This window comes from Poromitra crassiceps, assembly GCF_964638095.1.
Source record: "Poromitra crassiceps genome assembly, chromosome: 19".
Lineage (NCBI taxonomy): Eukaryota > Metazoa > Chordata > Actinopteri > Beryciformes > Melamphaidae > Poromitra > Poromitra crassiceps.
Window position 1 is genome coordinate 15,361,294 of NC_139646.1, and position 17,443 is coordinate 15,378,736.

General features: G+C 43.2%; 2 protein-coding genes across 3 annotated transcripts in view; both read right to left on the reverse strand.

Moving 5' to 3' along the window:
* Window positions 1–8,859, reverse strand: part of LOC310793524 (potassium voltage-gated channel subfamily KQT member 5-like) — a gene marked incomplete at its 5' end in the record, with an annotated part of 139,946 nt that extends 131,087 nt beyond the window's left edge. The window contains one exon of the mRNA XM_083655324.1: window positions 8,519–8,859. Within this exon, the coding sequence (XP_083511450.1) occupies window positions 8,519–8,859 (341 nt within the window). The remainder of the gene's footprint in view (window positions 1–8,518) is intronic.
* A 7,809-nt stretch (window positions 8,860–16,668) lies between these two features.
* The window catches only part of rims1b (regulating synaptic membrane exocytosis 1b), a gene marked incomplete at both ends in the record, with an annotated part of 93,772 nt that continues 92,997 nt past the window's right edge, over window positions 16,669–17,443 (reverse strand). For both annotated transcript variants that reach the window (XM_083655494.1, XM_083655493.1), the window contains 2 exons: window positions 16,669–16,887; window positions 17,186–17,325. In XM_083655494.1, the coding sequence (XP_083511620.1) occupies window positions 16,669–16,887; window positions 17,186–17,325 (359 nt within the window). The remainder of the gene's footprint in view (window positions 16,888–17,185; window positions 17,326–17,443) is intronic.

Below are 17,443 nucleotides of genomic sequence, written 5' to 3' on the forward strand. Positions count from 1 at the left end.
ATATTGGGAGTCAGTCAGTTACATAAGCACCTAATTGGCAACCACAATAATCCATACACATAGGATACCAACACACAGGATGATGACAATGGCAGGTCGACAGATACAGTTTAAGACAAGATAACGGTCAGTACTATCCAGTACTTCATGGGTACAAAAAGCAAGCGGAAGCCGCTCTGATTGACATGGTCGGAGCCAATGACAGAGCTTGTAATAAGATCCACACACACACACAGCAGCCTATTTTCGCACCCCACACAACAGTTTGTTGTTGTGTGTGTACAATGTATGTGTCCCTACTCCCAACATATATTAGTAGTTCAGTTATGTCATGTGACCCCCACAGGCGTATGCTTCCATGGGATCTCAGACGCCTCCTTATGGGAGCTCAGCCCCCATTGGCCGCCACATAACTCGAACCCTGATCGCAATCGAGCAGACAGTACACCAACCATCACAACACAACCTGTCAGCTCTGCGGCTCAGATTAAAACTGTGCTTCCCATTTGATGTGCGTTTGTTTAAGGTGGCCCAGGTTCCCGGTCGGGTGGAGTTTTGTGTTTTTAAGCACTGTGATTAGCCCGAAGACCCAAACGCCGCCCAGCCGGCAAACTTGGTGTAAAAACGAACAAAAACAGTTGGGGTTTTTTAGGCCACCAGAACTTGTATAACCACTGGCACTGATACTCTCTATTTTTTCCAGAACGTGAGTTCCATCGTCAGATTCACAAAAGAGATCTCTCATCCTTCCTTACTGTTAATAACAGGGAGGGTTAAGAAAAGCCTGACTGTGGTGAACACACTTGAGAAAGTCGTTTTCAGCACACTTTTTCTCAGCAGCTCCTACGGTGAACGATTCTTCTCTTCCACAAAATGCTTGGTCTGGACAAATTCAAATGTGATGGGAAGGCAGGGGGGTAAGTAAATATGACAACACTTCTGAAGGTATAATTGTGGTTTTAAATGCTGTTCGGCCCAACCCCCCCACCCCCACCCCTAAACAAGGCCGATCCGGCCCGGCTTCCACTGACAGAGAAGGTGTGAATGGGATCTGACTGGATGCTGACGACGTTGCTGTGGGCTGGGCAGTATCACACAAGCTGCAGTAGCAGTGTATACAGTATTGCATATTGCACTGAATATGCATGCCAGCATCACAACGTCTTTGTAGGGACCTGGGACCCTCTCTCCTAATCTGTCCTGTCTATCTCTAATGTAAATGATCACAATAAAGGTCAAAAAAGCCCAAAATGTACCATAGAGACACTGCATGAAATAGCCCATCATGGGGGAAAGCTCTCCATTCACTTCCATACACCAGCGTAATTTTCCTTGAATTAAACATAGCTAAAAGCTGTTGTGTGGTGGGCTGCGCAGACAACAGATGTAAAAAGAAATAGACAATTAAAGTTTTTTTGTACTCCCGAGCAAAACAAGGAAGCCATTGAGAATTGGCGAGAAGAAAAATGTGGATCTAGCTGTCAAGGAAGTAAGTTGGAGTGTTCATCTTCCGTACATATGATCTTTGTGTGCAACACATGACATAGGAGAATGCCAGGATTGGGGGGGAGTTTCCCCCCCCCCCCCATTTTGGACATGGTTTCTGAATGATGATGCGCTCCGCAGTGTCTCTATATGTCTATAACTGCCAATGCAAAGTGGGTCCATGTCTGAGTTGTCTGTTTGAACAGTGTTGCAACTTACGCCGTCAGCTGCACCAGAGGGAATAAACCTTAAGAGATCGGCTTTCCAGGAAAAGTGACATTTCTACATGACAGAAACTAAATGGTTGGGCTGTAGATGACAACTCATGAGAAAATATAAGTCACATCAGTGTTGGCGATTCACAGCAGCCTCTGATGACTCATTCCATTTTCTAGTGAACGCGATGCGCGTTTCCATGTAAGCTCTCAGCGTGCCTAACAAACCCAGAGTGCAGGATGAGCCTCAGCCACTGTCCTTTACAATGATGATAAGTATAAAGAGAAGAAAAGCTCACAGCGAGGCGGCTGATTGGTATCTGAGCAGCGAGAGCCACTGGGTTGGGCTCACCGCGCCGTGCCCCCGGCCGGCCAGCCGTCTCAGGCCCGCATGCCAGCTCAGAAACCTGAGGTGGAGGAACACTGCATCCTTCTCCCCACACTTCCCTGCCTCTGACATACTTGCACGGATAAGAGCTTGTTAATCCTGAGGTCAGATGAATGGCGGCACTGTGTGTGCGAGCAGGAAGGAGGGCAGCCAGGGACCCCGGGCGCAACGCAACGCAGCACAAAGACGGCCTCAGTGCTCCTGCTGTCTGTCACACATGGGAAATGGATCAAAAATACACGTAGCCACACTGGATTTGGGAAAATGTATCATTACGTAACATCAGTGAAGGAGGAACGCACGCAAAATGACTGATGTCTAACACACACACACACACACATACACACACACACACACACACATACACACACACAAACACACTCCGCCTCCCCGCCATAGAAGTTAGCAGGTCAAATACCACCAATTGACTGTGATTATCTGTAATCCCACTGGCTTTCTTTCATTTGAAAACTCTAATATAAGTCATACTATAGTACTAATACACATAACTAAGGTGATTGGAACCATGATTATTTCTTTGTGTTGCAATTTTCAAGAAGTAATTTATCCTGGAGGTACAGTATGTGAAGTAATCTAGCCTGGAGGTACAGTATGTGAAGTCATTCAGCCTGGAGGTACAGTATGTGAAGTAATCTAGTCTGGAGGTACAGTATGTGAAGTAATCTAGCCTGGAGGTACAGTATGTGAAGTAATCTAGCCTGGAGGTACAGTATGTGAAGTAATTTAGTCTGGAGGTACAGTATGTGAAGTAATTTAGCCTGGAGGTACAGTATGAATTTAGCCTGGAGGTACAATATGTGAAGTAATCTAGCCTGGAGGTACAGTATGTGAAGTAATCTAGCCTGGAGGTACAGTATGTGAAGTAATCTAGCCTGGAGGTACAGCATGTGAAGTAATCTAGCCTGGAGGTACAGTATGTGAAGTCATTTAGCCTGGAGGTACAGTATGTGAAGTAATCTAGCCTGGAGGTACAGTATGTGAAGTCATTTAGCCTGGAGGTACAGTATGTGAAGTAATCTAGCCTGGAGGTACAGTATGTGAAGTCATTTAGCCTGGAGGTACAGTATGTGAAGTAATCTAGCCTGGAGGTACAGTATGTGAAGTCATTTAGCCTGGAGGTACAGTATGTGAAGTAATGTAGCCTGGAGGTACAGTATGTGAAGTCATTTAGCCTGGAGGTACAGTATGTGAAGTCATTTAGCCTGGAGGTACAGTATGTGAAGTAATCTAGCCTGGAGGTACAGTATGTGAAGTAATCTAGCCTGGAGGTACAGTATGTGAAGTAATCTAGCCTGGAGGTACAGTATGTGAAGTAATCTAGCCTGGAGGTACAGTATGTGAAGTCATTTAGCCTGGAGGTACAGTATGTGAAGTCATGTAGCCTGGAGGTACAGTATGTGAAGTAATCTAGCCTGGAGGTACAGTATGTGAAGTCATTTAGCCTGGAGGTACAGTATGTGAAGTAATCTAGCCTGGAGGTACAGTATGTGAAGTAATCTAGCCTGGAGGTACAGTATGTGAAGTAATCTAGCCTGGAGGTATAGTATGTGAAGTAATCTAGCCTGGAGGTACATTATGTGAAGTCATCTAGCCTGGAGGTACAGTATGTGAGCTAGAAAGTGAAAACGCATACGGTGAAATATCACTTTAAGCATCAACACTTATGAGGTCGTGCAGCGAGGGCATCTCATATAGAGGAAAACAGACCCTTTTCGCGGGGGCCATCTTGTGTCGAAAAGGCAGAATAAACACAGGTGCAAGCAAAACACTAATGAGGGTTTCCAACTTCCAATCATGGAAGTTGGAAACCTTCATTAGTGTCTTGCTTGCACCTGTGTTTACCCTGCCTTTTCGACAAAAATGTGGCCCCTGTGGGAAAGGTCTACTGGATGCTGCACGGCTAGACTGGTCAGCGTAATTGGTCCTCTGACCTGTCCCTAATGCGTTGGGGAAAAGAGTATTTTTTTATTACCTCCTGAAAGCAGTGGCTGATGAAATTGAACTTCAGTGCGTTATCCAAACAATACCTCAACCATTCAAGCAAAACAACTTGGCCAAATTGACATCACTCGCACACTGATCCTCACTCGGGCGCATGTGCGCGCACACACACTCACACTCACACGCACACACACACACACACACGCACACACACACACACACACACACACACACACACACACACACACACACACACACACACACACACACACACACATGATAGAAAAGACACAAGATTGCATTTTCAATCATATGAGGAATTCAGTTTGAACCTTGTCTGATTAACTTTTTTTTCACCGACAAAAAAAGGATAATTTTCATATTATTTAAAAGAAGAGGTTTCTAAAAGGAGGGTTTTTTTTATGTAAAAATACACCCTGTATATTAGTCTGTATAGTCTATCGTCTGTATATCATGAAGGGCTGAAATACAGAAGAGCATCCCATCCCCACTAATTGAGACGCTGTTGATTGCCCCTATTTGTGAGCCTATTTGTGTCGGGTATGGTCACTCAGGTATGATGTTTTGCCTGTTCTTGGTTTCTGGTGATTTCCTTTGGTATAAAGCATCACAAGTGCAGTTTACTGGCCTCATGTGACATCGTTCCTGGCTAGTGCAGTTCAAACAGTTTTCAAACACTTACCGTATGCCATTTGGAGTTCACTTTATGTGTGAAGTTGCCTCGTGCAACTTTAAACACACTTCAACAACTGAACATCGACATCAAGAACTGACATTTGAAATATCACAAGGAAAACAACGTCCCTTGCTACAGATGAATTTATATGACAAATGGGCAAACACGCCTATAAAATGACTATACCAGGGCGGACACTCTAGCGAGGAGGCTAAAGGCATATGGCTCGACTAACATTGGACGCTAGAGCGTCTCTTAAGCCTAGTTTACACCAACGATTCGCAACGAGACAAAAGCGTTTTAGAACGTTGCAGGGAAGAGTTGCAGGGGTGTAAACTGGCCCGTCTCATCTCTACTCCAGATGGCGCCAGCAATTCGGCTTGTCAAGTCGCAGGCGCTGGTTGCAAGTAGTTGAAAGCAGTTGCAAGTTGCAGCCAGTCTCATCGTGAATCTTTGGTCTAAACTGGTCTTTAAGGTGTTGGGAGGGAGGGCGGTTTACTCACTGCACAGCACGACCACTGGCTACCGTTACACTCCCCCCCCCCCATAAACCTCACTCCCATACGGGTCACGGCACCAATGTACGGCACCCACATTGTGTAGTCGCCCTGCAGCTGGGAATCAAATTTGCAACATTCGGCACGGGAGGTGGACACATTATGCGAGGAGGCTAAAGCCAATGGGCCTTGCATCTGTCGCTAGAGCGTCTCTTAAGGCGTCGGGAGGGAGGTATACTCACTGCACAGAACGACCACTGATTACCATTACTCAATCATTACATTTATCATGACACACCTGTCACTCAAATTAGAAAGATACAGATATATTCATGAATTTAGTTTGGATTTGTCCTGTCTTGTTAAAGGTCTGTTGTACAATAAATGTGAAAATCTTCACCCACCACCCATTAATGTGCTGTTTTTTCATGCTGATTCCATCAATCGGTCACATTATCAGTGGGACCAATGTCAACACTGAGACAATGTCTGCCAATCATATCGGCAGATCATTATATTGATTGAGCGCTCTCTTCTCCCTCTGTGAAGAACAGGTACTCTTTCACGGCCGCTGACCATCGTTGCAGCATTCGTCACGATACAGGCAAAGGATCAAAGGGTTGAGGAAGAGTTCAGTTCCCTCCATTTCACCGCCACAGGGTTCAAAAGAAACCATTCGCCAAGGTCCCAAGCCAGCCAACCGTGCGATCCCGAAAGTCCATGAGCGCGAGTCCATGAGAGTGAGTCAACAATTTCACCATCTAAATTAACTTTTTTTGCATCAACCTTTTAGCAAATTGCATAACGAGGTGGAAGATTTTTTAATCCAAACTGTGTCTCTCCATGAGTTACGGCCCCAATAAAAAGAGGATGTCGGGGGTCATCTCTGAGCCCATGGTGGTCACTGACATCATTATCTGACCTCTCTGACCCCACAAAGCCTGGACAGGCCACTAAAAAACAAAACAAGGAAAAAAATGGGGTGGGGTGGGGGTTTGGGGTTGCAGGAGTTACGACTATTACGATTACAACAAATCTTCCTTTGCAGCAAATCATGACACTACGTTGCACAGTGGCACAGTGTCACAGTGGTTAGCACTGTCGCCTCACAGTCACAGCAAGAAGTTTGTGGGTTCGAATCTCCACCCTGGCCCTTTCTGCGTGGAGTTTGCATGTTCTCCCCGTGTTTGCGTGGGTTTCCTCCCATCACAGTCCAAAGATATGCTGTGTTTGTGTAGTAATGTAATCTAGTAAAATGTGTAAGGTGTATGTAACCTATGTATATAATGTATGTAACCTATCTTGTGTGTAGATATATGATGTAGTATACTGTGATGATGCTATGTAAAGCTCTTTGAGACTTGCTGGTGTGATAAGGGGCTATATAAACATAACTAACTAATAACTAACTGAAATAAGGGGGTTTAGGTTGTTACAGTATATTACAGTATGGCAATGTGTATAGATACAGCTTATTTAAAGCTTCCATACTATTCTGTTTTCATGATTTTGTTTTATACACTATGGCTCTGGATAAAATGGACCGCACTAATAAGAATCTTCATGGTGTTTTCCACATACATGCAGTTCAGTCAAAACAAAAGGGGGTTTATTGAAGACTAAATCCTCACAGGCTAATTTATGGACCCTAATTGGCTGCCAGCTCCTCTAATTCAATTGAGGCAAACCTGCTGAGTGGAGGCTTTCCGGTTCAAATGCTGCAGACTGGCCTGATTGGAAGGATTTCAGTAATTGCTTAGTGAGGGGAGCCAAGCTAAGTTCACTTGTGATGTGCTTATTGGACTTGGTCTGAAACTGCCTGTAAAAATGCCATAACTTAAACCCTTCAAACCAAATGCAATCTCAACATTGTCCCCATTAAACGTCATTGATCATATACTCTATAAAAGAAAATGTGAACTCCCATAACAGGGCACCTCAAAGCTTAGTGCTCCCCTCATTCAGCAGCAGTATGTACAGTTTGATGTACAAGAAACTTAGTGGATGATATGGCATCTGGGGGGGGGGGGGGCTGCTTGTCAATGCAAAGGCTTAAGAGCCAAGGCTCAAGTACAGCAAAACCCTGACTCCCTTAACCACTCCTCCCAGTGCACAGCCACACACAGGCTGAACCCCCCACCCCACCCCACACACAGACACACACACACACACACACACACACACACACACACACACACACACACACACACACACACACACACACACAAGATGGTGCTGTACACACAGTCAGTGTGTGTCTTGAGTTGACTTCCTTCCCCTTAGCTCAGACAGAGGTAATGACGATGCCACAGCAACAGTCACACGCGGGAAATCAAATGCAGCTGGTTTGCGAGCCAGAATGACAGAGAGCAGAGACACAAAGGCAAAGGAAGACAGAGGCATTCCTGCTGTTAAATATGGCCTTGAAGGGCCTGCAGTCTGAGTTTTCGTTTGTTTGTTTGTTTGTTTGTTTGTTTGTTTGTTTGTTTGTTTATGTACGACTATAGATGTCAAACTCACTTGATCCCTAAGAGCCTCAGATGCATAAGTCCTAATTAGTTATAAACTGGACTTATACTAGCCCCAGAGTACAGGCACCACACTGGATGAAAACCTTGGAGTGTGGGGAGCCTTTACCAAATTCACCCTCCATTCATCCAGCAGAGTGAGCAAAACAAAGACTCCTGCAGGCTGCAGGCCAATCAGAATGTATCATCTAGGTAGGGAAATAGTGTTTTCAGTGGGTTATACAATCACGTTGCACTATAAACCTGTGCACCATGAATTTCAATAATTCAGCTCTATGACTCAGAGCAAGGGAAGGGATTTTATTTGTAAGCTGTGAAATTGGAGAGGTTCAAGTGGTGCTTAGCCTATCCTGTGCCGTGGTGTGTGTTTATAGATGAGGTGTGCATTCATGACATGAATGACACCCACAGTTTTACTTTTATCACATGTGAATACTTTAATCATACAGCCATTTGACTATATATATAGGTATAGGCTATAGGTTATGTGATTGCTGCATGGTCTGTAAAAATACCTGATTAGGTTCAAACAACCACAGCAATTCATATGCTACCAAGATCAAAACGGGTGGCATGGCAAAAAAATAAAAAATCTATATTGGCAACATTATTTTCATAGAGCTACTACGAAATTAATTCACTATGAATAGATGGAATGCGTCCCCGCGGTGTGAATCAACAGGTGTGCAAGTTAAGTTTGTGACAACAGCGACTACCTCATGCAAAATGATGAAAATCAGACTTACACAAACGCATGGTAGATGAACGCCCAGGTCCTCGGTCTCTCCAGGACATTGTACAGGTAGTTTTGGAGCCTCCGGTAGTGCACGTTCCTCCGGCCGCTCTGCGCGCTGTATATGAGCGGCTTCCCCAGCAGGCTGAGCCGGGCTCCTTGCTTCCCCCTCAGGCTCTCCGAACCGGCAGCAACCGTGGCGCTGGAGGCTGACAGCAAACCATCTCCGGCGTTGTTCAACATCCTTCGTCCGGACTCCACATCTTTCAAGCCGTAACCTTCGGTACCATGCACTGGCGATGTCCTCATCCAGAGCCCGGTGCCGCCTTCATCTCCGCTATGGTTGCGGGGCATGGCATCACCAAAGCGGGCATGAAGTGCGCGGAGGTCCCTTCGAGCATGCGTTTCCAAGGGTGGAATCTGTGCCCTTCTATGAACAATACATTGGGCTACATGTGCGAAACGCAGTCCAGCACATGCAACTCAGCACACTGAGTTACAAAATTTTAAACCATTGCCAAGCCAAGGCACCGTCACTATTTGACCGCCCTCTTTCCTCTTGCATCAACCTCACTCTCCACAAGCCATTTTCCACAAGTGCTGCCGCGCGCGTAAAGGTATCCACCGCGCTTATCTTAACTGAAATAACACTACCCGAGGTGGACGGACATTAACCTAGCGAAATAAAGACGAAAGATTATTGTGTGTGTCCGTTTGGACTACACCAGGAGAGCATTTTTTTCCATCGTGACTTTTGAGCCGGCTTTCTTTCGAGTGCGTTGCCGCCTGTTGCTTCAGCTGAGCGTGTCAACCGCAGATGCGCATCAGTGCGATGCGATCGTATCCCAGTCAGAGCCGTATAATATAATAGCCGTATAAGATCTCTCTAGATTGCTCTGATCCCAGTGAGTCAAGTTGAACCTTTTGCCACAGCGTGCACTGTAAAATATATCTGCACATATTTCCCCTGTAGTCTACTTCTTCACCTCACCTGACTAAAGTGAAAATGAAAAGACGGTTAAGTCAGTTGGCGCTCCGCTGACTTTCCCTCCCGGGAAGTCATGCAAATTTATACTACCAAAGCATGTCAGCCCGCAGCATGTAATTTTATTTCCCGAAAAAGTGCCAAATTACACCCCATTTCTGAAAACCCCTTTATCAAATAAACCAAATCATAATGAATTTTCCATTTGGTCGGCTGGAAAATTAACCACTGAAGATTAGCCTACTAAACATCTGCTGAAAATATTATGGTGTAACCGAAAATTACTGTTAATTCAGAAAAGCTTTTTTCCCCTCAGTATGCTTGTTACCTACATAAATAATCTCTGATGACAGCAAACAAGGCTTTACATTTTATTTAGGCAGTAGGCTATAGCCAGTAGCCTAGGCTGATTGCATTATAATCTAAAATAGTAGATTACTGGTCTGTCAGTCATGTGCACTGTCACACCACGTGGCATTATGGACTGGAGGCAGATTTCAACAGAAGCTGATGACATGACGCAATAAATGGCATAATTATGTGCAGGTGCAAGCTTACTGCTTACATCTCCATTGTAGCTATAGCCTAGTTAGTTGTATATCTTTTGTCTTTTATTTATTTTATTTTCATTATGGTTTTTGATGTTTGATGTTTTCTGTTTGCCTACTTGTTTGATAACTCAAGAAAAAAGATCATCTCTTGATCAATGTATGATGTACTGTACTGCAATGCTCGAAATGATCGATGAAAAAAATAAAGATGATGGCATGCCATTCAGGGATTCAGGCTACAGTGGTACTTGACCTTTTTTTTGGTGATTCCATCTCTTCACTACAGTAGGTTAAGCTAATGTTCTTGTAATATTAATATAGGTGACTTGAGGAATCATAATCTTGCAATTAAGGCAGCTAGAGGAATCATCTTACTTGAGAAAATGCAGTCGAAGAATCCTGATTTGTTTTGGTTGTCTGAAGCATTATGTTGAGTTGGCTCTTTGATGAGCAGATCTTTGTCTTAGCAAGAGTTATAGAAAATGTATGGCAACAGAGAACATCCAACAATTGAGCATTTCTGTTATGGAAATTGAATGTTTGTCTTTGTTGAAATGTTCTTTTGTTGAAAAATAATTTTGAATTTGCAGAACTGTATAGCTATTTGTCATGGCTGTTGTTATCCAGTGTCTTGTAAGCCCATATGGGCTGGGCACCATAAATGGTGCATGACACTCAAATAAACATATCAATCAATCAATCAATCAATCAATCAATCAATCAATCATATAGGGACTTTTGCTGACAGTAACCTCCTAAAAATGTAGTTAATTGGTTAATTAGAAAGCATAATTGATTCAATTATATAACCTGTCATCATTTGGTAGCCTAACAAAATTTATGTTGGCAGTGAAGCACATGGGACTCATTTATGCTGTCTCGTGTCTCTGTGCCGTCTGAACAAAATTAATGTTATCCAACTTTTCGGTTGGAGGGAAACTGTGGGTTGTGGCATAAAAAGATTGAATGAACTCTGTATACTTCCTATCTGTCACAACACTTGGGGGTAAAGTGGCCACTTTGAAATGCGCTGCATGCTGGTTGTGCACCTGCAGGAGAGTCGCACGGCTTCCTTCTGCTGACACGCTGGAATAATTAATAGCCTACTGCAGTCTCTATAGCCTACTATAGGCATACTTTAACTTCGTTCCTCCAATGTTACAATGTTGCCCTGTATTCTCTTAAAGTTGTCTCATCATGACCCTGACTCAATCCAGCCTTTGCTTCAGATACAGTAAAGTGCTGACCATGTGTGATGCACTCACATTAGCTTATTGCTATGAAACTGTATTTAATGGCTGGGAGAGAGAAAAGCAGTAGGCTATTTGTGCACGGCTGACAACCATATCAGTACGAGTCAGCATCCTGTCAGATACTGCGTGCACACGCGTGCGTGTGTGTGTGTGTGTGTGTGTGTGTGTGTGTGTGTGTGTGTGTGTGTGTGTGTGTGTGTGTGTGTGTGTGTGTGTGTGTGTGTGTGTGTGTGCATGCAAGAAATAGAGTGAGTGAATGTGTCTGTGTGTCATATGCGTTTCTGTAGAAAAACCTCAGAACACTCAGAAACTTGCATTTAACATTAACGAGGGCCCCGGCACTGGAACACCTAAATGGATTGGAAGTTGGAAACCCTTACTGTTTTGCTTGCACCTGTGTTACTTCGTGCCTTTTAGACACAATATGCCTCATGTGAAAATGGTCAATTCCACAGTCTGTCTTCTGTCAAAACTACGCCATCTACTGGTGAGTGGGTGATACTGTAACAGGAACACCAACAGTCTCACTGGAAATTACAATTTTATAGGTTTAAACTGCAGTGCTTAGGCTATACGCTTTTGGCCACAGTCTCTTTGAAGATCAATGTAGAACGATTACATCCCCTCATGGCTGCTCTAAAATAAATCCTTCTGCTTAGCTCTTATTTGTTTACAAATGTCTCTTACATGATTATTGATTGGTCACAGGAGCATATTGTCAGGGTTTGCACTCCTCAGTCCTCATTATTGGTTGCTCGCTTGTCATTTCAGTGATGTAGGAATTTAAGCATATTCTACTGTTGCATTGATGTAAGTCACTGGTTAGCATCAGCTAAACGCCTGGAATTTAAACAGGAATGTAGATGTTGTTGTAGATAACTCAAGACATTTCCTTGTGTTCTTCTTTGCAGCTTTATGCTCATACGTTCAGTTATCTGCACATCTTGTCATAATGTTGAAATGGCTTCCTGCCTCAGCCTCATATAACCTATATCAAACATCTTCAACAGCAACAACGGAAAAAAAATGTCATATTGAATCTTTTTCCGAGAGACATTTTCAAAATGACTCCTCATCTGTAATTTCTCCATTATGTCTGGCATTTTTCCAAAATGTTCTACTCAGTATGGAGAGGTCATCATAGAGGTTTAATAACCAAAAAAAATTGTCATTTCCATTTCTGTTTCTACTCATAATCTCTCCTTCCAGCGATGAACCATGGAGATGTGTGTGATCTTTGACCTAACTGATTAATCCGCTTCCTGGGAGAAGCATGGAAATCTGTTGGCCTGTGACTTGCATGATCTGTGGTTCTCCTTCCACCATGGTCCAGATCCGTGCTTCGTACAGCGAGGTCACGACCTGTGGTGCTGTGACAAGGAGTGGGTGGGTGGGGGGGGGGGGGGTAGCATGGTGAGGCTGGTGGGAGGGTGCAGATTGCCTGCAGATGTTGTTTCGGGGGCCCTCTGCTTACTTAACGAGAGGATGTGGAACATAAATCTCCCAAGCCCTGTGTCATATGTGAGGTCACGCAAGAGGCCGTTTTGGTAGGCTACAACTTCCCCTTTAGTGCGATCTACTGATGCAATACCAAAAGCAGAGCTGCGGGTGTTACAACAATATACTGTTGCCATGTCCTTATGCTCCACAATTATTCTCTATGAAATGTTTATCTGCCATTTTCTTATTCATAATTTTCTTCAGCTGTTTCATATTTTTCTTCACTTCTTTGTGAAGACACAATCTTGAAACATTGGGGGCTTAGCCCAGCCCATAAATCTTTAGACGTTCACACGCACGCACGCACGCACATGCACACAAACACACACACACAAACTAGTTTGCGTAGTATCTTCAAATGTCCACTAGATGTCACTAATACACAATGAACAACGATCATAATGGTAGTTTAACGGTTTAAACTCTATCTTCACTATGCATACTTTGAATACACATACACATCTTTGAATGGCACACTAATGTGTAAGGGGAAAATTACACAAAACAGACATTTCTTGTTCAGAAAAAGCAGAGACACTGACTTGGGTTGTTGTCTTGTCTGTCCATCCGTCTGATGTCTGTGCACCTATCTCAAATGGATCTCAGCAGTTTAACACGGTGTTGCTCTGCTGAGATATGCAAGTGAAGAACTGAATCACAGGTTGTGTTTAAACTTCATGGGAACAAGGAAAATTGTAACTTTCCATGTTCCATGTATGTCCATGGAATTATTTTTCACTCTGACCTATTGACATTGTGTCCAAGGTAATCGCTGGAGACAGACTTTCAACTTGCATCGAAAATCTGTCGGCAGGCTCCGTCAAAAGGGGTGTAACAGCTCTCGCACGCATGCTGCGCTTTACCCGATCAAAATGAAATGAACGTGACCAGTGTGTTGTCAACACTTACCATTTTCAGCATATAGCAAGTTGCTATACTTGCTACTAGCAACGAGCTAGAGTTGTTATTGTTGTTTCATAGCGACAGACGGATTTGAGAGCTACACGCAGGGAGTGGAAAATAAATCCATTAATGGGCAGAGCCGGTCGGTTGGAGCCAATGGTAGAGCTTGCAGGGAGCGGAAAGGGATTTTCTTCCGCTGCCCACCACGCCTCTTGAGTTCCTGTCGCACCACATTGAAGCGGGGCTGCCCCCAGAGGTTAGATGTTTAACTGATGGGTTCCCAGATTGTGTCCAAGGTAATCGTACTGTAGGTTTTAGAGCATCATGTCAAGAGTACGGCTAATACTGTAAGTTGGAAAAAAATACGATTTAGTTTTTATCACAGGTACTTGAGGGGGGAAGCCGAAGGTGGAATGAGGGCAACACGTTTTCTTCCACACATTCTTTTTATTTGTAAATAATAAAAATGAACTTTTTTTTAAATATAAAACATACACATCATTTGAGCCACATCTGTTATACAAACAAGAAATGTTGCAGTGAATGTTTTTCTTTTTTCTACTTTTCTTTTTTGTTTCATTTCAGTGGAACACATAAGTTGTAAACAATCAGCATTTTTTCCCCGTTAATACTGACAAAGAAAAAGGAAGAAGAAAAAAAACAGCTTCACCGGACGATGAAAAGAAAAGTCAACTCTTATTAAGTGGGACTTAACATGGCTGGGGGTTTGAAGCACAAAGAAGTGTTCAGACAACAACTTTAGAGTGGCGCTACACTGTAGTTAATATGGCCTATACATTTAAGTTCGGCCAGTTTGTGAGCCGAGTCTATTACGGCTTGTGTTATCCCACTGCCTGGTCCCTAGTGACTTGTTAATCGCTCCACATTATATGACTTGGCCCCTTTGCAAATATCACTCAACCCAATGAATGGTTGTTGAATATTTACAGTGTATGACTCTGTGACTCTGTGCGTCTGGATTTCTTCTTTATATAACTGAACGGTTTATGTGTAAGCATATCTAAAATCATTATGTTCAAAGATAATTCATACTTCCATATAAGCAGATCTGATTTTTTACATATTTATTCATACATCATCTCAGCCCCTTGGAGGTATACTATGATGTGGAATAAGAGTGGGCTGTGAGGTCTGCTCAGTACTACAGTACATCTTCCATAGGGTTAAGAAAAGACATCAACGTAATCTTGGGATTCAGTTGTTTGAGAGACATTCAGCACCGGAATGAGAGACGTGGACTATATACTGCAGTTGATTTTTCGAATGTCTTCGCGTGATGGGAATGGCTTCGGTTTCTTGGATTTATCTCTTTAATATTCAAGTACGAGCAAACTGTACAACTGCATGCAACATACAAGCGGCCCTACGGTATGTGGAACTAACACACGTATCTAGTTCTTTTTTTCTGTATTGGTTTCGTTTTACAAAAATGTGCATGCAGCTTGGAACAGGTTCCAAAGTCATGCTGGCCCCGCCTTCTTCCGGGTGGGAGGAGTCTGTGGGCCTAACGGAGGATGAGCATTGGTGTTCATGTCCTGACAGACCAGTCTGATTGGTTAACTTTCACATTCACAGAGATGCACAAGGGAAACTGTGAGTGATTCTTTTTGTTTGTTTTTTCTTTTCCCAAAATCTAGACAAAGGAGAAGTGAACCAAACCAATGAGGGGGTAATTGCTTTTTTTTTTCATCTGTTTTTTTACTACTTTTTTCTTCAAAAAGTTAAACTTTTTGTCGTAAAAAAATCAAGCTCTTGTGCTTGTGTTTAAATCTCAAAACAATGTCAACTGAAGGTTGGATAAAAACGTTGAACATGTGCTGGGGTGAGGGAACTCCCCAAAAAGCATGAAAGAAAAACGATATTTTGACCGACTTTGTTCTTGTGAGGGTGAACAAAGATTTACTTTTAATTTTTTTATACCCTTGTGATATTTCAAAGTGACATAAATTCTATTTATTGGTCAACCTCCTGCGAGGTCTAATATACATCTATACAAAGACGACTGACATTTGACATTGCCAGTGGTGGAATGAGGATAACGACGCTGCACGCTAATCTCATCGTCAAGTGTAAAAATCTAAGCTGTGTCATCATCAAACAATCCCCCTGCATAACATCTGCAGACATTTATATATTTTTTCAATTTCTTTTTTTCCACGTTTTTCTTGTCTCTCCATGCACACACCAGACTGACAACATATCATGAGCATTTTACGCATTGTATAAACATTTTGTGCCAGTAGTAACAAAGGGGAAGAAATTAACAACAAAAGCAAACACATTAAAACAGTGTGGCTTGAGACCAGCCATGGTAAACATATTGAAAATGGGATCTTTCGACAGAGAGAAGGACCAGCGATGCGGCTCCAAGGTCTATAGGCACCAGAAGAAGGCCCTGTGCTTCCAGAATGACTGCCCATCGGGGAGCACCCCGCCTGGGGGCAGGAGTGCTGGCAGCCTACTGGGGCTCTGGAGGAGGTAACCGCAGAGAGGACACGATTGCGCCACCTGCAGGTGTGGAGGGTGATTACCTCTGTCTCGAGTCAATACATTCCGACGCTTACATACATTTCTTTGTTATTGTTTATTCAGCTAAAAACCATCCTGCTTCCTTTGATACTCACTCTCTAACACGTGCCGCTCGTCTTCCCGCCTCTCATCTCGAGAGCAGTGTTACCTACTGCATGTTGTCTATCGACAACCATAGTTCTTCAATATAAACAGAGAAAAACTATGAGATTTGTCTTTTAATGGAAATGAAACATCGAAACATAGCTCTCTCTAGAACAGACAAAATTAAACGCGACAGGAGTGATTGTCAGATCTCAACAAAGCTTTCTTATTGTGACTCTGTTTCTGATTGTTGTTCTACATTTCCGCCATTTTTGTTTTTCTCTACAGTACGTTCACGAGTTTGTTATTCGCTAAGCGGTGTAGTTCTATTGGTCCACTAGGATCGGACGCCAGGGGGTCCGGAGGAGCTGTCAAGTGACGACTGGGAAGCCCGTCGTGTTAGGGAGGCTAGCGTCGGATCCACCAAGGAGGACGGTGGGAACAACTTGTACCAACCAATTACTGTGCTTGATAAGTCCAGTTCCTCCAATAGGATTTGTGCAACTCCCATGAAGCTTTTATGGTCCATGCGGCCATAGTCTCCCCATACAATCACCTGAAGACAGAACACAAGGCGAAGTCTTCAGCTTAATGCATCCCGACAAAATCAATACCAATCAAATTAAATTAAATAGTCATTCACTTTATCCTTTCTAAACAGAACTTTTGTATAAATTAGGAATAAACATGTCACTTTTTGATGATGACTAAGAAGTCCATAAGGCTTCTCTGGTGGCTCCAATTTAAATAGACCTAATTCAAGAACTCTCAAAAATATAGATATCTTGGATGATTGATTTTGCATATTTCAAAAATGTCCTTTTTGTAATGGCAAGAAATGATCTTCCGCTCACCTGTAAGACTTTACCCTGTGGGCTTTCCTCAAATAGCAGTGCTTGCTGGTACAGTGGGTCCAGTGTTTTCCGTGCAATCTTGGTTTTCTTTTTGGCTACATATGCTCCATTATTCAGCAGATAGACCTTGACATATGGAGCTGAAGGCAGAAACAAAACCATCAAAAAGCCATTAGTCATCAACCAAGATGCTCCCCAATATAATCTAGAGATCTCACAGCTGATTATATCTTTATGTGAATCCACCGCATGATGCCT